Below are 24,173 nucleotides of genomic sequence, written 5' to 3' on the forward strand. Positions count from 1 at the left end.
AAGACTCTAGCCTATGAGGCTGTGAATCCCTCCTATTTATAGAGATCCCGTGTCAAACCCTAATGGGTCCTTCCTTAGTGGGTATTGGATTTGCATCCAATAAGACAAGGGCTCCGTCGGATATCTCATATCCGAACCTCTACTCATCGCAATGCCTACCATATGTGTGTGACCCTCTAGGCCCAATATCGAGCTGGCCGTGAGTCATACCTATCAGAACTCCTTCTAACTCAGTGAATTATTATCTCTGTAATAATTCACTCAACTCATCGACTACGGACGTACTAGGCCACTACGCCGTAGTCCCCAGACGATACAGGGGAATCCAATCCATTGGACATGTCTGTCCTCAGTTACCATGTACCTATAGTCCCTCATCCATCTAATATCCCAAAGACCGTATATCGAGCATGGTACTGTCAGACCCATACGATTTCTACTCGAGTCTCGCTCTAATCGGATTCTCCCGAAGAACTCTTTCTCTCTCAACCCGAATGACCCTGGCCAGGGATTTGTCTGAGCAAGAACACATAGGATATTCCTCTCATGACGTCGAGAGTGGATGATCCTCTATTGACACTCAATAGCCCTCGTAAGGTCGACTACCACTCCCAATGACCAACTGTACTAGATCTGGGGACAGCCAAACCTATAAGTCTGGTATCAAAGAGTGGAGCACTCATACAGGACATCCTTGGTGTCTCAAGTCTAAGGACCAGATACACCACTAGGACTACGGAATCACTGTCTGACAATAAGGCATCATCAACCATCCAGCATTCCGTAAGCGGATCAATCAGTGAACTCATTCTCCAATGAACACCTGTACTGTATCCCTAGTGTCCCTACACGAGCAGCTATGAGGCCAGCTCCATCCATCATATGGACGGGTATACAGCACACCAGTCTATCCGGTTATCACGATGTCCCTCTCGAGTAACCTATGACCGGGATTATTTAGGATATGTGTTTAAAGGTGAATCGATCTCATTATCGTGATCTCATCACGATCCGATTCCCATTGCACAAATCCAAGGACATCACAATATATATATGCATTTATGCAATAGTTATAAAGTGATATACGCCAAAATATAATAAGCAAAAAGATTCTGTATCAAGTCACACGTACTAGATAGTGTGGTTCATCCTCTTTGTAATTGCATTATGCTGAGGTGTACTAGGGACTGTCATCTCATGTTGGATCCCATGTGACCTATAATAATCATTAAATAATCCTATATACTCACCACCATTATCTGATTTTATGCATTTCAATTGCCTTTTTGTCTCCCTTTCAACCCTGGCATGAAACTCTTTGAAGACATTAATAACCAAATCTTTGGTCTTCAAAGCATATGCCCAAACTTTCCTGAAAAAATCATCTATAAAAGTGACAAAATAAAGTGCACCACTTATACCAAGAACATCAACAAATCCACCAGGAGTTTTTGTCCTCAAAGGACCACATACATCTGTATAAACACGGTCTAAGACATGTATTTTTCTAGACAAAGTATGACTAGCAAATGAAACTCTATATTATTTACCAGCCAAACAATCAATACAAGGGTTTAGGTGTATATCTCTGAGGTCTGGTAATACCTCTCTCTTGGAAAGAGCTTGTAGCTCCTTCTCACTCATGTGTCCCAATCGCCTATGCCACAATTCCATGCTGAAGTCTTTTTTTGTAGTATTTAACTGCTCACCATAAGCTTTAGCCTACAACCTGTATAAAGTATGACATTTCTTTCCACTAGCTATAACAAGAGAACCTTTACTGAGCTTCCATTGGCCTTTGTGAAATCTACTATCATAGTCTTCATCATCTAGCCTTCCAACTGAAATTAAATTCAGCCTCAAGTTAACCACATGCCTCACATCCTTAAGCACCAACTTGCAGTCAAGGTTGGTCTTTAAATGGATATCACCCATGCCAATAGTGTCTGCCATGCCATAGTTGCCAATCTTGACAACACCAAAATTTCCGGACCTGTATGTAGCAAAAAACTCCCTTCGTGGTGTAGCATGATAAGAAGCACCTGTGTCAATCACCCACTCAAGATTCTGACACACACAAGAAAAAATATCATCAGAAGGAGATAAAATCAAATAATCACCACCCTGCACTGTAGTTGTGATATTATCTTTTGACTTTGTATAGTCCACTTCTTTTCCTTTTTTCTTGTTTTTCTTAGGTTACTTATATTGATTCTTATAATATCCTTTCTCACCACAGTTATAGCAAACAATATCTTTTCTTGATCTTGACTTGCTTCTACCCATGCGTGAATTGCTTTTAGACTTTGACCTTCCTCTGTTCTCTGAGATAAGTGCTTGTGAATCATTCTAAGATGTTGCTGAACTCTTTCTTCTCAAATTCTCATTCAACAAACTGCTTGTTACTTGACTCATAGTGACAATATAATCTGGTGCAAAATTACTAAGGGAAATCACCAGTATCTCCCAACTTTCTAGCAATTAACTGAGAAGTAACAAGGCTTGTTACTCATCATCAAGAGACATTTTCATAGAGGATAATTGATTAGTAATACTCTACATTTTATTCAAATGCTCAACAATAGAAGCACCCTCTCTATATTTTAGTTCACAAGTTTTCTGATCAAAAAAACTTTGTTGCTAGCTGTTTTTCTTTCATAGAGACTTTCCAACTTTTTCCAAAGAGAATATGCAGAAATTTTAGTAGAAACATGATGAAATATACTATCATCAAGCCACTGTCGAATAAACTCAATTGTTTTTCGATCGAACCTCTTCCACTCATCATCTGTCATAGTTGTAGGTTTTGCACTATCCCCCTGCAAGTTCATACAAATCTTTGCAATACAAGAGATCTTCCATTCTTAGTTTTTATATCATCTAATTGTTTCCATTTAAACTAATCATGTGAGAAACATTACTGGCCTCCATGTTCAAATACAAAATTAAATTACCAAAATCTTACTCTGATACTAGTTAATGAGATATAAAGTGGAATAACTTTTGTATACGAACAAGTATTAGAAGACCATAATACATAGTATAATTAAATAAAATCATAATCAAATCGAACACCAAGATATATGTGAAAAAACCCTTTATATGAAGGATAAAAACCACGGGACAAATTAGAGATAATCCACAATAATAATAATGAATATGTAAATCTCAATCTCTTGCCTAAAACCCCAGCAACAATCACAAGAGAATAATTGAGATACAAGGATCACGTCACTATGCTCAATATCTAAATCCTCCCTAATTCTCCCCAAATAATCATCGTAAGAATCTACTATAGATTTGATCTAACCTGATATGAGAGCACTGTTGAATGATTGAGAATAGTCTTTCTGCGTTGTTCTTATTTTCTTCTCTTTATTTCTCCTTGGATTTCTGTCTTTTTCTCTTCCCTTTTGCTGCTGCAAGGATCACATGTTAGTATAGTTTTTCTCTCAAAAACGCAGTCACCTACCTCTCAAAACGCAGCCACCACACCCCCCTTATATTGATATAGGATTAAGTCAAAGGGGTGTGGGCTGTGGACTGATAAAGCCCACCATAGGCTGAACCCACTATGGGTTGTCAGCCCAACATATATATATATATATATATATATATATATATATATATATATATATATATATATATATATATATATAATATTTCGGTAGTATAACGAGTCGTAGTTTGTACTGGTACTGTAGCAGTCCATACCGATGCAACACTGTTGTTGGTATATAGGAAGTTACTAAGTTTTAGATAAATCATAAAGAAAGATTGAAAACACAAAAGAAAAAATTGCATGATACTGGTATATGTTCTATCTATACTAAGTGTATCGGATGATACAATTCCCGCATCAATATACTATCTGATTTATCGTGGTCCACATATGATTGATGATAAATCTTGGTTTCAGATCACAGTTCTTATTCCTGTGCTCTGAAAGACACTATTAAACCTGTGTCAGGTGCTGTGTGACAACCCTCGGTCCTAAAGCAGGGAAACAAGTCGGAGTCATGTGGTAAATCTGCAGAACAAAATGAAGGTGAGGCATACGAGGAATCAACCCTTAGTTGCTGTATGTGGGTTAAAACTTACTGGGTCGGATGCGGATGCGGATGCGGATGCGGATGCGGATGAACCGGATCTCTTTAAGGGCTCTACATCCGACCCAATTCCATGGGCCTGAGCCCTCATCCCTACTCGGGCCAGTCTTCCTCGGCACGTTTCCCTCCCTCCCCTCCTCCCTATTAAGTTGAACTTCAAGTGGTGCTCGTCACGACTCCACTTTCTCTCTCTCTCTCTCTCTCTCTTAAATCAGCAGCAGAAAGGAAACTTTTCTTCACCGCCATGTCCGCGAAGCTCAAGGTCGACGAGCTCCGCGCCGAGCTCTCCCACCGCGGCCTCAATACCTCCGGGACGAAACCCACACTCGTAAGTCTTCACTCCCCTTCCTCTTCTCTCGCTCGGCCCCTCTCTCCCCCTAGATCCCATCGCTCATTCACAGTTCCTTCTCTCCTTCCGTAGGTCCGCCGGCTGGACGCCGCTCTCCGCAAGGAGAAAAGGGAAGCGGAGGCATCCGACAAGGCGGATTCTTTGACGGATGGCGTCTCCAAGGGCGCCAAGAAGAGGCGGAAAGATGCGGCTGGCGATGCCATGGTGGAAAATGCCGAAGGTAGAGTTTGGGTTACTTGGTGGGTTTCATGCGGTTGGTTTTATTAATCTCATCGATTTTGGTTGGATAAAGACGACGAGGGGGGCAATAAGGAGGAGAAGCGGGTCACAATGACCAAAAAGAATGGCGCCGTGCTGGACCCCTTCCTCCCAGATCATATAAAGTTGAGCTTTCATGTCTTGAACAAGGTATGCAAGTAAAGACCTTTTCTTTAGCACAATTTTGCCTGGGAATGAATAAAAGTATGTTGGAGGAGAGCATGTAGATTTTTCAACATGGAGTGCATCTCTAGATGGTTGACCTTCGTTTAAATAAGTGTTGTTGAATCTTTAATTTAAAATGGCTATCATTATAATGTTTTTTTGACTGCCGAGAAATACCCTAACATAGATCCTTCTGGCATTTTTCTTCTATTCTGGCTTGTCTAATCCAGAGGTGTGGTAGCTCATGCTATTTGCGGTTTTACCCCATAGAAAGAACATGCTTGCGTGTCTAGGATCTAATTATTAAGAACCAAGATGCATGCGTGAAATTTCTTTGAATGCTGATTTTTTCTTAACATCATGGTTTGCCTTACCGGTTCATACCAGTGTACCGACCGACCATCGGTACGGCACGTATCAACATATGATATGATGGGAGTGCCCCGATAGATTAATATGTACCGTTCATATCGATTTGTTAAATCGATATATATCGCTCGTACCAAGCGGTACACCATGGTACGATGAACCTTGCTTAATATTCTCTAGTAATCTTCAAAACTTGTCATTGTTCAGCCGGATGTTACTTGTGAGTAGATCAGATAGACGGATTTCCTGTTGCGGTTTTTGTTGTTAGTCATTTATGGAGTTGACCTGTACCTCATTCTTGAAACCTGATGGATGTCCTGTTGATTGTTCATGTCAAGTATAATTTTGTGTGGTTAATAAGTCCTGAATCAGCTTTTTAGTATTAATGCAAAACTATCTTTAAATGTTTTTATGGCAATTTGCGTTGTGAATTTTGGGAACCCATCAGATTTAATTACTCTTTATGTTTTTGTTGCAGGGAGAGGAGATGTACAGTGCTACCCTAAATCAGACAAATGTTGGAAATAACAACAACAAGTTTTTTGTGATCCAGGTTCTAGGTTTGTAATTCTATGTTCTGTTCTTCTCTGATTTGATCCAACATGTAAATCTATGATAGTTGGTCAAGTCTAAAGTCTTGTTAAAACAAAAAAAAAATTCTTTTCTCATTTTGGCTTTTGGATTTTTGAAATGTAAATGAATGCGTCTTAGAAAAAGAAAAACTAATGGATTGGTTTGTTGAATGTGATAGTTGTTGATCCATAATTAGTCAAGTGCAAAGACAAAATGAAGCTGTTCTGCTCAAGAGGAACATTCATAGAAGATTGCAAAGCATAGTGGAAAGGATGGAGTAGGAATTATGCTAAATTTTGTTAGTTTTCTATGTGAATTAATGTCTAGATTCCCGTTAATTTCTGAATATCTGCTGGTTCTTCTCTCTCACTTGTAAATTTTATGATATGACTTGTACCTTGTGTTAACACTAATCCACTAGTTATATGTTTAAAGTTAATTGTGCAGTAGCTTAATTTTTATCTTTGGACCTATCACAAGTTCAGCTTCACATTTTATCATCTTTAGTATAATATAAGCATATAATTGCAACTGTATCCTCCCCATGTCTCAAGATTCTCAACACTTTCCTTCTAGACCATTTGGCATGCTAGGCATTAGATCTACACTTGAAGTTTGTGATACTCATGGTGCATTTATAAATATAATTCTTTGTTTTTGTCATAGTCATATTTATGTAATTGTACTTTATCACTGAGAGATTGTTTATATACTCATAGACTAACCATATATTATTTGCAGAATCTGATGATGGTATAAGGTACATGGTTTACCATAGATGGGGTAGGGTCGGAGTAAGAGGTCAAGACAAGTTACTAGGTCCTTATACTTCTCAAGAAGCTGCGATACATGAATTTGAGAAGAAGTTTTATGACAAGACAAAGAACCAGTGGTGTCTTCGCAAAGAGTTTAAATGTCACCCAAAATGTTACACTTGGCTGGAAATGGATTATACCGATTCAGAAAATGGAACAGTTATGCATTGTATCCTGTGATGACAGGCTTTAACTTTTCTCTATTTAGGATTTCTGTAGAATATATGTTTGAACATAGACATTTGATTTTCTTTTATTTGCAGGCACCCGATAAGACTTGTCAATCAAGTAGTAGTCAACTTCGTGCTACAAAACTTGATTCCCGTATTGCCAAGTTTATTTCCCTTATCTGCAATATCAGCATGATGAAGCAGCAAATGTTGGAAATAGGTAAGCGGTCTATACATGCACATGATTAACATTTCTTTTAATAACTAACATTATGCATGATGCATTTGGTGGAGCTGTTTGTTTGACATGAAAGGATGGAGAAGCTTATGGCGAGTACTAATGATCTTGTTATGATGCGGTGAAAGATCTAGCTCGTTTGGTAACAGCAAGCTGTGTACTTAGTTGCAACATATGGTTTTAACATTTAAATGAGCTTTTGTGCTCAAATCTATCTGCTGCAAGTTTCTCATTATTCAGTGTGGAAGTCACAGGATACATATTTTTTAGGATTGTGGCAGGATGGGTATTACAATTATCAAGAGAAAGGGGACAATGAGGGAAAAATGCTGGCAAGGAGAAAGTTCCAGATGCTGGCTCTGAGGGTTTGAACCAAGAACTGGGATGTGGCAAATTTACTTACAGTTCCTTGCTGAAAAGATGGAGTGGCTCAAGGTGAGTGGGCCTCTTAAGTGGATGGACAAGGTTGAGGTGATGTGGGGAGCAGGGACAGAATAAATTGTGGTTGAGGGAAGTTGAGACATGGAGAAGCAGGTTTCATGGTTTGCATACATCGGCAATCGTATATTTTGCATGGTGTAATTGTTAGAAGTTAAAACTATTAAGTTTGATATCTGGGCTATATTGGTACCATTTTGTTGGGTCAATTCTGTTTGATAACGTTCATCTGGACTTTTGAAGGGAATCGAAGGTACCATCTAAGATTCTATGTAGTGGCATGAAATGCTGGAGATGCAAGATTTAGAAAGAAAATTTTTCATGATGATTATCAATCAAATGACCAGGAAGGTGATGCAATGGTCTTTATGCTGCAGAACTTGACAAATCATTTTGATGGTCAAAATAGTCGAACAAAATTAATTTGGGCAACAGTCTAACCATAGTATTTCATGTTCCTTTAAATGAATACCTTGGCAGTACATATCACTAATTTTTAATTTTTCTGGCATTTCTATTGTAAATTTACTACCATGTCTTGGATTATTTAAGTATGATATGTGATGATGCTGAGTGCCTATGGTTTTAGGTTTTTTAGAGATAACCATCTTATCTTTATTCATCCAGGTTATAATGCTGAAAAGTTGCCACTTGGTAAGCTGAGTAAGTCTACAATTTTAAAGGTGAAGCTCATCTCGGATTTGTCATTTTTATTCTTTTTTGAATTACATAATGCAAAACAACTTGTGATCATTTAGATAAACCCCTTAAGGAATTGGAAGGCCTAGTATATGTGTGATATGATAAAAATTTTTGTAATTGAAGTCTAGTATGAGCTTTATTTTTTTATTCTATAAACTGTGCAAAGTGATATCATCTTCAATCATATGGAATTGTAAGAATAATAAGAAGGCATTGTTTTGTCGATTAATTGTTTAGAAAAAAAGATGATCCATTTTATAATATATATTTTTTCTGTAGTTTTTATTGTCAATTAAGTATTTAGGTAAAAAACAATCCATTTTAGCATGACATCATTATTACTATATTAGTGTTTTCCAGGTCATACATAGGGAACAAAATTCATTTGTATATTGTATTTCTTAAAAAGGAAAATTGTTAGTTTTAATTGTATTGCAAGTAGGTTCCAGCATGTTATCAGGGTACTACCAATCTTGTTACTAAGTGATGCCTGAATTTTCTAAAAGCATGGCTAAAGGTCATTCAAAGTAATCACATGACATTCCTTTTCTTATTCTGTGTCCTATATTTCTCATCTATCTTCTTTGTATTGGTCAACATCCTTAGCTCCCTTTACCTCTTTTTTTGACTGTTACTATTTAAAATATTTGCTTCCGATGAATTAGTCAACATTAGCTATTCAGCACTAGTTGCCCTTCCTCTCTTCCCTCCTCACTGTCATCCAATATGGGTTCTAACAATAATTGAAACCTACTAGATCTGGAGTGTAAATGCACATGGCATGCTACAACATTTCCTTTAGTCATGCATGTATTTTCTGCCAGACTTAATTTCATAAGTGAATTTGGATTGATTCTTTTGGTGAATTACTCCATGATTTATGGTTCAAGGATCACTTAACATATCTGCATACCTCATCTGACTCACAGAACCTCTGAACCCACTAATGAAAAATAAACCATCTAACATGGACCACACTGCTCGGCTCAGGTGAGACTTGCAAGAAGCACAAGCCCTGCACAAAAGTGAGGCCGTGATATAGGAAGGTTAACATTGGTCTGCATTCTAGGTTGTGAGTCCATTATAAGAACAATTATCCATGGCCTTTGCGCAAGGTTTTTGTTTAGTTTGCACATTTGCGATTCCAGAAAATATTTCAGTGGACTTGGACTTCAATACGATCTTTCTTGATAAAATTTCAGATCTAGTAACTCTGAATTTAGTATATGTTGCTGATTCATTTTATGCATGTAATCATGGACTTGTCATTTGACAAACACTGTGATATAGATTGAGGTCTTGGACAGTGTGCCAGCTTTTGCAGAACTGTATTTTACAGGTGTGTCTTAAACAATTTTTTTTTTTTGTATGACAAGAATCACTTTTGAAGCCATTAAGGCTAAGAACGAACACTTCTGTTTTTGTCTGAAGTCTTAACTACTACATTTAATGGGATGGATATTCTTTTTCTGTTTATAGGTTTTGTTCATTTTATTGCCTTCATTATTATATATTGTCTAAGGTTGATGATGAATATAGAACAGATTTGTTTCTTTAAGCCTTTTCTGATGTTGCACCTACTATTATAGATCTACTGGATGCTTTGCAGATGATGGTAAGTTCCTTTTACAGGGTTATGATGTTCTGAGAAGAATCTCAGAGGTGATTGCACAATCAGATAGGAAAAAATTGGAAGAACTGAGTGGGTATGCATGTGATACTTTTATTGGCTTGATCTACTACTAGAGTGTAATTGTTTTCAAAATGGCTGCTAGAGGTTGGAAGATGAATGATTTGTGCATTTATTTTTGTATCAGCAACTAACTTATTAGTCTGGCTAAGAATAATTTTACTCCACTTTAAGTGATTTGAGAAATGATACTGAGAAAAAATGCAATAGAACCTAAGCAAATAACTCAGAGTCTGCTAGATGTAACTAAATTCATGCCAGAAAAACTTAATCTCTCCTATGTTAGAAAATTTTCAACATGATCATCTGTTTTTGTGGGCTTGAGATACAACAATGTAGTTGGACATTTTGTGTTGAATGGCATATATATAGCAGTGCCCAAGGTTAATGCTGTAATTATTGCATACACAAATATATGATTATATATTGGTCAAAAAGGAACTATTCCGATGTTAGTCTATCCCAAAGTAATCAAATAAGATCCTTTTTGTTGGTACAAGATTGTAGATACTCTAGCTCTAGTGAAAAGATTTTATTTAATGTAGATCCTCTAGCTTTAGTGAAAATATTTTATTAACATTACTTTGGACCCTTCCTAGACCCCGCGAGCCTTTCCTTCACGTACTTCTTTTCATCAATTCTCTGAGGTGTGCCCTACTTGGCATCCTTCAATATTCCTTTTTGGTTTAGAAAGTTGATTACATTAAGGTGCTAGTGTTTCTAATCAACATGAGCATGATAAGCACTGCCTTTTGATTTTGGACTGAAATTGAGTTTAAATACTAGAAGGGTTGTATTGATCTCTTGGGTAGACTCTTGATTTAAAGTTTTTTAGTTATGCGGTTAGAGGATTATAGTCATAAAAAGAGGCTGTCACGCTAGGACACAAAAAACTGGAGATCAATATAAGCCTTGGAGGAAAGTACCAAGAGAGAAGTTGGGAAATTAAGAGGATAAATTTCACATAAATTGTGTGTCAGTCAATTTAAGATATGGATGATTAGATATTGGGTTGGATCTGGTCACTCAAGAATACAGAGCTTTAAGATGGCCTTTATCTCCTGATTACTTATCTTGTCCATCGATGTCTAAGTGTTCTAAATTTTGAATGTCGACTATATCACATTTATATGATAATAGTGTGAGCATTTTGAAAGTTACGATGTATTAGATGGTTTCTATTTGGTCTGAAACTCCCTATATACAAAACCTGAAGGGCATAATTGACACTTAAATATTTTGTATATACATGCATGTCTGTATTTGTTTATGTGCGTCTATATGTATCAGTGATTCTGTTTCTCTGTTTGCTTTATTGCACAATTCCTGTCTTTGCCTTCTCTTTCTATTTGGTAAAAGACATTTAGTCAATTAAAAGTGCGCAACCATCGTATTGGTTGCTTACAAAGCAAAATTTCATCAACATTATATAAATTGTAAACAATTGTCAATCTGACGTCAACACTTTACCTTAATGATTTTATCATGGTGATGTATAACTGTGGAAGATGGAACAAATCTATAAAAAACAAAATTTAAATGAGAAGAGTTGAGGAAAGATGGAAATCACAACTTGACCAGCTTTGTTATAGGGGGCAATACTTGTCTCTGTACAGATCAGCGAATGAGCCGATAAGGATATGCTTCAAACCCAAGAAAGCATCACCTGTCTCTTCTACCATTACAACTGCAAAACATTCCAGATCTATAACTTCAGCCTCTATCTTTATGAAGAAATATAAACCAATATATTTGTTTTTCTTTCTTTTTCCCCTTTTCTTTATGACATCATTCTACAATGGTTCTGCTCCTTCTTTATATATATATATATATATATATATATATATATATATATATATATATATATATATATATATATATATATATATAATATGATGTGATCTGTTTATGTTATCTGAATTTTACCGTCTTGGTATCTTAAATTTATTCTGCAGGGAGTTCTACACTGTGATACCTCATGACTTCGGTTTTAGAAAGATGCGTATGTTCCATTTCTCCAGTCTAGTTTGTGCAATGCTTAATTTTGTTGTAATTTTATTTTAACTGGCTATCTGTGGTACTGATTCGTGTAAATAATGAGCCTTCCAGGTGAGTTTGTTATCGACAGCCCTAGCAAATTAAAGAGAAAGCTAGAAATGGTAAGCCCTTTTTTTTTTTCGAAAGAACTTTGGTATATTTTGTCTATATTTACTAACTTAGATCAGGGTAACTTTATCTGCTTTGCTGAGATATTGTTTATTGAATTTTGTTATCTCAAGCATAAGGTATACTTGCATGTGTCTTTTGAGGAAACAGTATGCTAACTGATTCATCAATTTCTTTGTCCATAAATTCCACCTACTGCTATGTTGTTGTCTTGAACACTGTAATCTATATTGTTACTAAATTGTGAGTAGAAGTTACTTGCTAGCACTGGAACAACATGTCAGATTTAGTGAAGTACCTTTGCCTTGACTTAAATCATTGGATTATTCAGTTTCAAATCAAGTTTTTTTATCAACTAAGAATCAAGTCAGAAATAGATGCACAAGCATGACTAGATGTCTACAGATAACTACTGGCTTCTCTTTTGCTGATTGTGGTATTTGTATACAATGTTGAACTGCAAGGCTTTCCACCCCAGGAACTTCTACCGTAGCATATATATTTCCAGTTTTCACTTTTTGACTTGAGCTAATTAGATCGTTTCAAAATTCATTCCATATATCAGTCGGGGACCTGCTGGACCAGACTTCACCTGATATTTAGCAACCCATGTTTGGAGTCTCTAGACAACTATATAAGCTAGCCTCCAATTTTACCATTTGTGTTACTCAGTTTATGGTTTACCCTATGTATTGCTCTCTTACATGTCCCTTTTTTTCTATCTTTACCATAAATTTGGACCTTCCAACATCTAGCTGCTTCTCTACTAATGTCTCTTTTTCCATTATACTTGAAGGTTGAGAGCCTAGCTGAGATTGAGATTGCGACTAAACTTCTGAAGGATGATTCTGAGACACAGGTATATTGTTATGTGAATAGTAATCCTGATAATCAGGGTTTTTTCCAAATTTAGATCCACATTAATAGCAGTAATGTGATAATAACTAATTGTAACATACTGAGAGTAGTCACTCACATATGGTTCATTTAAAATATGATTTTCTCAGTTTTTACTATGTGAGAACTGCACGTTTCTGTTGTATTTGGCAAAACAAAGTTGCAGTTTTGGGGTACTGACTGATGTTTCACTGATTTACATGTCCAACTATATGACGAAACAAGTTGTCTGAATCCTGAAAAACTGAATAAAGAAATTTCCTACACATGATTTCCTCAACAAACATCATCTTCTTTAAACCCTATCCTTTTACTGTAGATCTTTCTTCAAATTCATAGAGGGCTTTTTTATCCTATTTGGATTTCTCCTTGAGTATTACTTTTTCTGAGTCGAGTTCATCTGAGGCAAGGTTATTAGTCGTACTACTTTCTATGGGATATTTCAACTTTTACCTTGATCTTGAACAATCTACACATCTTGCAAGTTATCATGATTGTATTTGTGCATCACAGAAGAAGTAATGGAACTTTATGGCAGGTGATTTTGGAGGTAGTTAAGTTGGAGGGATTCATTCTGAACATATGATCTAGACAATTTTTCTTTGCAGAACATCTTCAGATTCAGGCAGATGCAAAACCTGCAATATGATGATTTAGATTGCACTTAAGGTTGTTTTTGGTAGGTTTGCTTGGTAACTTGAGCTAATATTTGTAGTTATTGATAATACAAAGTCATCGATTAGGTTTTTGCAAATAAATTAATTCTGGATTGCTCTAAAAAATGATCTGATGTTGAATAAAAAAAATGTATGATTAGGAAGAATGTAGCTTAATAGTGAGAAAAAAACTAATGCAGCTGACCCCAGATGGTTCGGACCGTGCTGCTTGTTGTTGTTGGTGATATTGTTATTATTGTCATAGAAGAAAAAAGTCTTGACTCCTATTATTCAGTATTAACATGAATCTATGGACAACTTATTACCCTTAAGCTGCAATAGTTTGGAGGCTTGCCTAACTAAATATTTGTCCTTGTTTATTCAATATATTGAACACCCTGTATTCGATGGGTCAGTTGTGTGTTCACTATCTTGGAAAATTTAGGTTGATCTCCACACTACCCATACAGATGAATTTTTAAGAAGGATGAAATTAACAACTTTTAGATGTTTTGCTCCTAGAAAACTAACATTCGACACTTTGTCAGGATGTTCAAACAAGTAGATGCTGATTTAGGTGGGCCTTCACTCTGTTCTCAACAAAGAATACAATTTCCAAAGTATTTGAGAGGGAATAGAACACATTAAACTGTTGTTCAGGAATTGAGATTCCTATGAGGCTACCTTGATTGTTTTCAATTTGGAAAGTTGAATTTTCGTGATTGTTTTTTTACCTTTGGTTCTATGTCTTACTTTTCCCCTTCTTGTCTCTCTGATTCTCTTCAAGTGTATCTAGGTTGTTGTATCTAGTTACTAATTTTTTTATATGCTTTGTAGCTTCTCTTCTTTCTCTGATTTCATGTCTGCTTACAATTTTCTTAAGCTTGGAAACACACGCTGCAACTTATGTCAGTTTACCTTTTTCCTTTTTATGTTTGTAAAACCAAGTGCAAGCACATATGTTTTACTTGTCTTTTAGAAAATGTTTGACAGCAGGTTGTTTTGATGTTGAAGGATGACCCTCTATATTGTCGTTATGAGCAACTGCATTGTGAACTATCACCAATTGAAGCTGATACCAATGAATTTGCTATGGTAAACCATGCTTTTCTTTCTTATGTGTTAAAAATTGATTGACATCAAATGTTAAAACTTCAATTGGTTCAGCTTTATCTAAATCATTTTCAATATAAATACTTTTGAGCTTCTGGAAGCTATTCCATTGGCTTTCATTTCTGACCATGCACACTGGATGTCATTCCCATAGTATTATTGTATTAGATTTATCTTTTCATATTGTCGAATATGGTAGACCAGATAATTCGTTGACTCAAATTTTGTTTACTTTGGTCGGTTCTGATGTCTAATAAAGTAGTAGCTGATTTTCAAAGTCCCGTCAGTCCCTGTTGTAAAAAAATGTTTCATTGATTTGATCTTCAAGAGTTTTTTCCCTTAAGTCTTTGTAGTTGATATAACAGATGTATCATAACTTCTCAATGTAATTTCATCTCTGTATAACTTTGATATCAGATGTTTACTTTACCAACTGCACAATTAAGATTTATGCAGGCACAAAAGTATTAAATTTTGTTGTGAAGTATAAACTTTTTTGTCTGTTAATGCAGCAACCCTAATTTGTAAATCTGAAATTTGCCAAATGGAATGACGAAATCAAACCTGCACATATAATGACATTCTTGCTGCACTGTTTGGATTATATAGAAGGATCAAACTATCATGTAATGGTTATGCTGGTCTTGGCATGATCTTCATACCATCTCCTGCCTCCCATTCTGGCACATTTCAATAATATGTCAGGGTCCTTCTGTAGCAAGATTAGTTCATGTTGATGTGTACGTTGTGCTGCATAGGGCACTTGCATGCCAAAATGCACTATTATACTGGCTCAGCAAAATGTGTACGGGCATGGTGGAAACCTCTGCACTGTGCTAATATCTCAATAGCAAAGTACATGTTTATACCCAATCAATGGTGCATACTGGTACCTGTAACCCATGGTTATATATCAACTTGCTCCTATTTGCATCAAAGTGGGATTGGTAAATACATTTAGGTACTTTTTTGTGCTATTATTAAACAACTACATACCTTACATGTTGTGTACACAAAACATGGTCATGTGAAATATAAGTTATGCAGTTTTCATGATAGAATTATATTTTGGGGAAATATTTGGTTCATCGATTATTCTAACAATATGCCATGAGATATATGGTTTATTGGCTTTCATATTTCTTGTAAAAACATGATAGTTGTTCACTGGATGTCAGTATGTTGCATTACAGAATCCAAATGTTACAAGATCTTTTGCTTTTTAAATTTGCACTTAAAAATAAAGCTCATGCAAACCTATAATCAATTCAAGTGATACTTTTTAAAAGATTGATGTACATCGTTTCTTTACATCTGCTTAATCAGCCTCATGCTAAATGCCTGCAAAATTTATGTATGTTACAATGCAATTCTTCTGCTCATATTAACAGAAGAATATTTTCTTACCTTAAGAAATATAGATAGTGATCGGATGGTTACTACCTTTGTTTAGAGGATATATATATATTACAAGTAAATTTTATTTATATTTATTTTACTGTATACACAGTGATGATGAAAATGTTGATGGCTATCAAAAAACCAATGATGTAAATTGTGAAATTCTTGACTTAACTTGAATTAAACTTAAATTTATATACTCTGTTATGGTAACCTTTACATTATGTTTAAACTTTTCTCTTTGAGCAGGTAAAGAAATATCTACTGAACACGCATGCCAAAACACACTCGGGTTATAGAGTTGATATCGTGCAGATATTTAAGGTTTCCAGGAAGGGTGAACTTGAATGCTATGGAAAGGTAAAATGGGCTCTTCTAGTTTCCTTGTTTTTATGCTTCATTTGTTTTTTCTGGTAAATTGTTCCCATTTCAAAGTTTCACTTTTGTAATTTTGTGTCAAGAATGCTTAATGCTTATTTCTCAGAAATATGCTTTTTGTTCATTGCAGTTCTCTAGTACAAAGAATAGGATGCTTCTTTGGCATGGTTCTCGCCTCACCAATTGGACTGGCATCCTTTCACAAGGTATCTCTTCTCCTTTTTTTAATGTTGTTTAACAATTAAGTGGTTTTTGATGGGTTGGTTTTCTTGCAATAAGTTCGACGGACAGGTTTCTACAAAGAACTTCTGAATATAAAGTTTCTCTTTATAATATCTTACTTGTATGACCAACTGTTTGAATGATGTCATGGTCTTGCAACTTAGAAGTGATCTTTCATTTCACTGTAAGTTGTAATATTCTTGCTTTATGTAAGAAACCAGGCCTTTCTGTTGAAAGTGAAATTGGCTTCTTTCACTTTCCCACTCTATGTACAGTTTATTCATTCCTCCAATTGTTTAATCATTTTTAAGTTTCTGAGGTGTCATAAGAAATAATCTTTTCAAACTGATGTTTAACGGAAACAATTATTTATTGACTCTGTTACTGGAGTTGAGATAGTACCTGAAGTTACTTCTTTTGCTCCATGAACAACAGGTTTGCGTATTGCTCCTCCAGAAGCACCAGTTACAGGTTACATGTTTGGAAAGGGAGTTTATTTTGCTGATATGTTCTCAAAAAGTGCAAATTATTGTTGTGCATCAAGTCAATCAAGGGATGGGGTGCTGCTTTTATGTGAGGTATATGTCATACGTTGAAATAATTGCTTTTTTAGTGATTCTTTTTTTCTTGAAGAGAATCACTGATAATTTGAGATATGTATTTTCACAGGTTGCGCTTGGTGAGATGGCTGAGCTACTAGCTGCTGATTATAATGCTGATCGCTTACCAAAGGGAAAACTAAGGTTCACAACTCTACTTCTTTTTGCTAGGTTGTGATTAGCTTCATCTGATATATTGATCATTGAAACATGAAGCACAACAAAGGAGGTGCAGAAAATTCAGTCTTTGCTCAGTCACAGTCCTCTCTTAAGATCAGATAGTAGTAATTGATCAAATACTCCTTTTCTTAGTTTTGACTGTTTATTCATGGAATATTCTGCTGTTTGTCCTTTTCACTTTTCTGATATAAATTTATTTGACATTTAAGATATTCAAAATAATATGGACGTGATTCAATAGCTATTCTATGATATGGATCTTTTCCTTAATAAGAATGTGGCACAAAGCAAATGCTGTCATACTGATAAGCTTAACAAATTGCCTTTGGCAATATGGGTATGGGTAGTTAGATTGGCACATGCTTTCACTATTAAATACCAGATACAGTCATCACCTATAGCTTGCTGAATGGGAAACAACACCAAGGATTAGCATGACCTTGTGCAAAAGCTTGAAGGCAAGAGTGAGCAAGAAGTACTATTGTCATGTGCAAAAGACTGAATGCTGACAATTTAAAGGACACTTTTGACTATTGGCACAGTGCTGTGAGTGTAATGACCTCTTTCATGAAGCAAGTTTAATTCAAATCATTGATAGGTATGGTTAGTCTATTCTATGTTTACACATGAGAAGTCAATTCCAAATAGGAATTTCTCAATCCTATCGGTGATCCCTTTTGGTGCCTACATGGTGCCTTCCTCAAGGCCTCATTAGGTGCCTCAAATGATAGGAGAATGATAGTGGCACTTGAGGCACCATTGAAATATCAGCAATCTGAATCATGTAGTAGGTGTAGTCTTTCTATTGAAATAACTGATACAGCATACCTTCTTTGTTTTGCAGCACAAAAGGGGTTGGAGCCACAGCACCTGACATGTTGGATTCCCAGGTCCTTGAAGATGGCGTAGTTGTCCCTCTTGGAACACCAAAAGAACAAAATAATCTTCAGGTAATGTGTTCTGTTCTGAAGTACTTGGTTGTTATAGTAAGATATAATTTTTTCTTGAAGTAATTATGAGACAGACAAGAATGTTTTTTTTTTTCTCTTTTGCAGTGTAGTTTGCTATACAATGAATATATTGTGTACAACATAGAGCAGATTCGGATGCGGTATGTCATTCATGTACTTTTCGATTTCAAGAATTGATCAACGTGGTACCTTTGCTTCTCTTGTTCAGCGTGTCTAGGGCTTCGTAGATCTGAGGATCCTAAAGCCTGGAGAATCAGTTTTGTTGTTTATTGTGTATCTTTGCTGGGCATATGAAAGGTTAGCTATTGTAAAACACTAAGTACAAATTTGAAGCAACCTTCTGCATCAGCGTACAATGTTGTAACCATAAACTTGGACATGGTAACCTGAAAATATGATGCCCATCTGAGTTTTCTTTGATTGACAATCTCGTGGTGATGCAATATAAGTTTTTGTTTTCCTTAAGCATCTGCTGATAAAAATAACCTCGTGGGTCAAAAAGTAGGACTGTTAAATTGTTGCACATCTTGTTACTGTATAATGACTCATAGCAAGCTTATTGTTCAGGAAGAATTAAATCACAATCAGAAGTGCATTGTGCAAACCGATTTGAAGCTTAATATGTGGTTGACTCTATAGATCATGTGTCCTCTGAGGCCACGCTGTAAAGTGTAGAAAACTGAGTTGCAATGAGCATAAATTCCACCTAGATCCATATTAAGTTATGAAAGGTGAATCTATTACGTTATTGTACTTGATTTTAATGATGATGCCAGGATAAGATTGATGAGGCATTTGAAATGATTCATAGTATATAGAATCATATAGATCATGGTCCATAATTTGTTTTCCACTATTCAGCCACAACATAGATGAGATATCAGATATGAGGCACTTCTAATTACAGATTCTTATATACATATCTCATATAGCCTTTATTCTCTTGTTGTTTTTCTTTTATATGCAAAAACAGAGTTCAGCATAAATAAATATATTAACAATAAGGTTAAATCAGGTTGGACATTTTTACCAGCTTTTCTGTTTGTATAGATATCTGAAACTCTGGACTCTGAACAGCTTGTGGCATTTCAATGTAAAAATTGAATAGTTATCTGATTCAGAGAATATCGGAATCAAGATTTACTTGTCTATTTTCCTCTCATGTCGGTGACTATTAGTGTCTGCTAGAAAGAGAGCCATTTTGCTCTTCCTTTTAATGTAACATTTTCTTATTTTGTGTTGATTATAAATATTAATTTTAACAGCTGCAGGAAGTTTTTTTCTTTTGCATCTCTGTTCTAATTGACAGTTAAGCTGCATAGATAGCCATGCTTTACTATAAAGATTCCAAATAATTATGTACCATGACACTTGTGTTCTAAGTGACAGTTTGATGACAGACAACATGCTCATCATCCACTCTAGTTCTATAGCTTAGGTAATTCTAGCAGATATTTGCAACTCTATTTGCCACTGCTTTCTTTTTCCATGGAGCTGTTCTATTCACGAATCATAATGCATTACCCTTTCTTGTTTAGGAATTTAGTTTAATATGTTGAAGTTTTTGACAACTTTTACCACAACCAAACATTAACTTGGACATGGTTTATATACTTTTGATATTGCTTAGTTTTATACACTGTCTATGTCATACTGGATTACAACAATTCCATGTTGGCTGTACAGGGTAGGAGGAGGTGGATTACAACAATACCGCAACATCAACCTTTCTCGATGACTTTATTTGATATTTATATATTTATTAAGAGTCCAAGTCCCGATAGACTCTAGTGGAATTCTACAAACCCTAGGAGGTTGATCCCCTCAAAGTGGTGAAAGAGATCGATCCTCTCAAAGTGATCATCCTTTTCCTCGCTCTTCTTCTACGATAAAACCCTAAGGGTCTTATCATTTGGTATCAGAGCAACGATCTTCGATGTTCTCACTGTAATTTTTCACAACACTTCGTCGCAGTTATTATCATCTCAAAAAAAAAAAAAAGAAGAGGTGAAGCCAGTAGCCACGCCCCATCTTGCATGAGCGAGAAAGGGCTGTTGCCGTTGCCTCGGGCTGATGTCACCGAAAGTTACACTGAATAGGACAGTGCTGTTGCTCTTGACCAGACATCATAAACAAGAACTGGGGATTACAGATTTGTAGTCTTATGCAATGACTATCGAAAACTCAGTGAAAGCCAAAATTTAAGTATTGGATATTAGAATTGAGAATCAACTGCAAGAAACTCTTAACAAATTCAAAAAAAGTCTATTGGAGAGCTTTAGCAAGTTTTAAAAAGATGAAAGTTCAAGTTCCATATTGATCATATATGGAGATATAAGAAAAGGGCCCTAAGAATATGACAAACTACTCATGCATTAAGGTGGAATTTCTAAAATGAGAAGATGGGGATCCGACCAATTAGATCTCTAGGGCAGATTTTTTTTTTTTTTCACAGAACCTTAGAAGAATCCAAGATGGAAATAGCTTCAATCCAGCTAGATGTAGATGCAATCCAATGGTATGATTGGCACGAAGCTTGCCACGGAATCTTCTCATGAGAGCAATTCAAGAGAGGGCTTCTCATTCGCTTTGGACCATCTGAATATGAGAATGTTAATAGGCAGCTCGCTAAAATTTGTTAGATTTTTACAATGCTAGAATATCAGAGCAAATTTGAATGATTGTTAAATCAAGCTACAGATTGGTCTAAATAATAACTGGTGGGAATATTTATTGAAGGACTTAATCCAAATATCCAGTATGAAATCAAAGCTCGCCAACCTCATACTATGACAACTGCAATCTCATTTGCATGTTTACACGAGAAAAAACTCAGCAGGAAAAATAATCGAAATAGAAGTGACAACAAACAGATGATCGACAAGCCACTCGCCCCATTTATTCCCAACCAAAACCCTAACACCTGAAGACTAACCCGAGAAGAACTCAAGGAAAGATCAACGAAGGGTTTGTGCTGGCACTATGATGAACAATGGAGTAGGGAGCACCGATGTAAACAAGGGCACTTCTAATGATTGAACCAATTGGGGAGGAACCGGAAGCTAACAATGTGGACTCCGATCATGAATGTATGGATTTTGATTAAGATATTTGATCTATCATACATACAGTGCATGCATTAGCCGGCTACTATAACCTGCAAACTATGAAAGTTGGAGAAACTTTAGAGTATCGGCATGTTATAATTTTGATTGATACCGGTAACACTAATAATTTTATGGATAGTAAGATTGCTGATCGATTGACCTACCACATTGAAGGCTATGACAAATTTGAAGTAAAAGTCATTGATGAATAGATTTTAACTTATGATAGCAAATGTTTGAATATAAAATTGATTATACAGAGCCAAGAGTTGCTTGTGGACTTCTTTTTGCTACCCTTGGAAGACTTTAAAATGGTGCTTAGAATTGAATGGCTATCAACCCTAGGTGACGTTTCTTGAAATTTTTCTAAACTAATCATGAAGTTTTTTATTAATGGAAAGTAGATGATCCTAAAGGGAAGATGTGGAAGTATGGTCACAATTGTTACTAGCCATCAGATGGAGACGGTTCTTTAGGAGATTGCAATGACTACTACACCAAAAGATTGACCTATTGCTTACACTATCAAGAAGTGGAGATCGTACTTATTTGATCAACGAGTTGTGATGCACCGTAGATACCCTGTGATTGAGGTGCTAAAAGAGAAGCTCCTCGAGTTTGATGCTGCTCAACCTTGAGGACAAGATTGATTTGAAGGGGGAGAAATTGTTAGGATCCTTTTATTTTTCAAGTTTTGAATAATATTTTATTGAGTTTATCTAGTTCAATAAGAATTAGATAGAGATTTATTTGATATTTATTTATTTATTAAGAGTCCAAGTGTTGGTGGACTTTGAGTGGAACTCTATAAATAGGGATACATTTGTTTCTTTTCAGCAATCAATGGAATATTATTTCAGTCTTTTGACAAACCCTAGGAGGTCAATCTCCTCGATGTGATCAAGGAGACTGATCCCCTTGAAGTGATAATCCCTTTTCTCCCTCTTCTATGATAAAACCCTAAGGGTCTTATCAGGCTCCAGATCACCGGCCTCAAAATGGCATCGCAATGCATCCTAATAACTGCTCTACCCTCTCAAGATTAGAGAAGGATCAGGTGGTTCATCTAATCTTATCTGAGACTAGTTAGTAAGAAGGCCAAGGGATCATGTATAAAAAGGAACCCATTAGCTTACATTGGAGTTTGGGGCCGGGTGGGGGGGGGGGGGGGGGGGGGGGGGAGGGTGTGGTTGGGTTGTGCGTGTTCTCTACCTAATTATATAGCTCTTACAATTTTCCTCTCCCATCGCTAACTTAAGCATCGAAGGGGCTTGACTTTAGGACGTCGACGAACAAGAGGCGATCCCGTCGTTTGGATGCAGTCATACAACTACGAGACAAATCATCTCTCGAGGACACCCGGATGACCTGACCCGAAGAGGGAACCTTGCAGCCAGGAAGATCCCAAACCGCCTACCGGTCATCCTGAACCGGTTCCCCATCGACAAGACAGCTCCCGACCGAGCCACCTATGTGGTCTCAACTCACCAAGTCTCATGCATCAGCCAGGTAGAGGCTCCCAAATTAGCTTGCACCTTCGGTAATGAACCATTTGTGTTGACTCACCAATCGATGATACTCATGACACCATCATTTTTGTACTAAAATGAGGGTCGAACTGTCACGGACTTAGCTGGTTTTGCCTATATCGTATGACACCCTTGAGTGTCCGTCCGCAAAGGTCAGCCTCCCCGAAACCTCCCATGGCCCCTTAGGACCTACAAAAGAGAAAACGAGTTAGAGAAAGCGCCTCACTCGGGATCTACAGGCAAACATTTCAGAAAATACTTCATAACCAATGCAAATTACAAACAGACTTCATAAGCTCTGAACGGTTGTACAATAAAGGATCCAAAATGGTCCACTATAGATCAATATCTTCTACAAGTGTCCACATGACATAACCTTTATTTACAAACCTAAAATAGCCACCAAACCCAACTAAGTTGGGGTTATTAAGTCTTCGACTGTCCATCTACATGCTGTTCAAAGCATGAACAAATAGAAGGACATAGACATACATGAGCATTACATTAAACTCCTTGTTTACAATTTTATCCGTGATAGAATGCTACAAGCGCACCCTTCTACCGCTCTTCCTGATGAACACCTAGGACAAGGAGGGCCCCTCCTCCCTTCCCCAAGGGGAAGAGGTGAGCCCTGCACTTACCTCATCAGAAGCACTACTCGGGCTTTGGCATCGGGGGGGCTAGGTATCCATAACTCCACACTTATCTTGTCAAAAGAACCCTTAAGGCTTCGAAGTCGGGGAGCCAAGTATCTATGCCCTTGCACTCCTACTGCACCCTTGGAAACACCATCGTCTGACCCCTTTAAGTGAGTGCCTAGCCTTCCCCGCTTAGAGGAGAGCCAGAGCCAGACCCTTGATGACACCCAGGGGGCGCTCCTGTTAGGATCAATACGACACTAAGAGAGAGAGAGAGAGAGAGAGAGAGAGAGAGAGGGAGAGGGGTGTGTGAATTAGTGTAGTGTTAAAAATTATGTTGATTTGAAAAATTTTGTTCGATAAAATTATTTCGACAAAGCCCGATTCGTATCAGAAAGTAATGAAAGCAATGACTTATAGTAAATGTAAAGTGTAGATTG

At 36.6% G+C, this 24,173-nt stretch overlaps 1 protein-coding gene across 2 annotated transcripts; it reads left to right on the forward strand.

Moving 5' to 3' along the window:
* Positions 1 to 4,290: 4,290 nt before the first annotated feature.
* Positions 4,291 to 18,879, forward strand: LOC103988577 (poly [ADP-ribose] polymerase 2). Of its 2 annotated transcripts, none has more exons than XM_065113251.1 (18): positions 4,291 to 4,437; positions 4,531 to 4,678; positions 4,751 to 4,866; positions 5,729 to 5,810; positions 6,565 to 6,797; positions 6,902 to 7,028; positions 8,112 to 8,167; positions 9,819 to 9,892; positions 11,832 to 11,878; positions 11,986 to 12,035; positions 12,839 to 12,901; positions 14,592 to 14,690; positions 16,359 to 16,469; positions 16,618 to 16,693; positions 17,145 to 17,287; positions 17,379 to 17,452; positions 18,333 to 18,438; positions 18,544 to 18,879. In XM_065113251.1, exons 1-18 carry the CDS (start codon positions 4,354 to 4,356, stop codon positions 18,634 to 18,636), a joined length of 1,782 nt encoding a protein of 593 aa, XP_064969323.1. In that variant the 5' UTR covers positions 4,291 to 4,353; the 3' UTR covers positions 18,637 to 18,879. The 2 variants fall into 2 exon arrangements, with proteins under 2 accessions (XP_064969323.1, XP_009405432.2); XM_009407157.3 differs by having other exon boundaries at positions 14,610 to 14,690.
* Positions 18,880 to 24,173: the final 5,294 nt, after the last annotated feature.

This window comes from Musa acuminata, chromosome BXJ2-6 (genome assembly GCF_036884655.1).
Source record: "Musa acuminata AAA Group cultivar baxijiao chromosome BXJ2-6, Cavendish_Baxijiao_AAA, whole genome shotgun sequence".
In the NCBI taxonomy this organism is placed as follows: Eukaryota; Viridiplantae; Streptophyta; class Magnoliopsida; order Zingiberales; family Musaceae; genus Musa; species Musa acuminata.

What these genes read in the sequence shown, in the direction of transcription:
- LOC103988577 (XM_065113251.1), top strand. Translation starts at nt 4,354, where the DNA reads ATGTCCGCGAAGCTCAAGGTCGACGAGCTCCGCGCCGAGCTCTCCCAC. An exon ending in AAATTGGAAGAACTGAGTGG is followed by an intron (nt 9,893 to 11,831) that starts GTATGCATGTGA and finishes TTTATTCTGCAG; the next exon opens with GGAGTTCTACACTGTGATAC. An exon ending in CTTCGGTTTTAGAAAGATGC is followed by an intron (nt 11,879 to 11,985) that starts GTATGTTCCATT and finishes TGAGCCTTCCAG; the next exon opens with GTGAGTTTGTTATCGACAGC.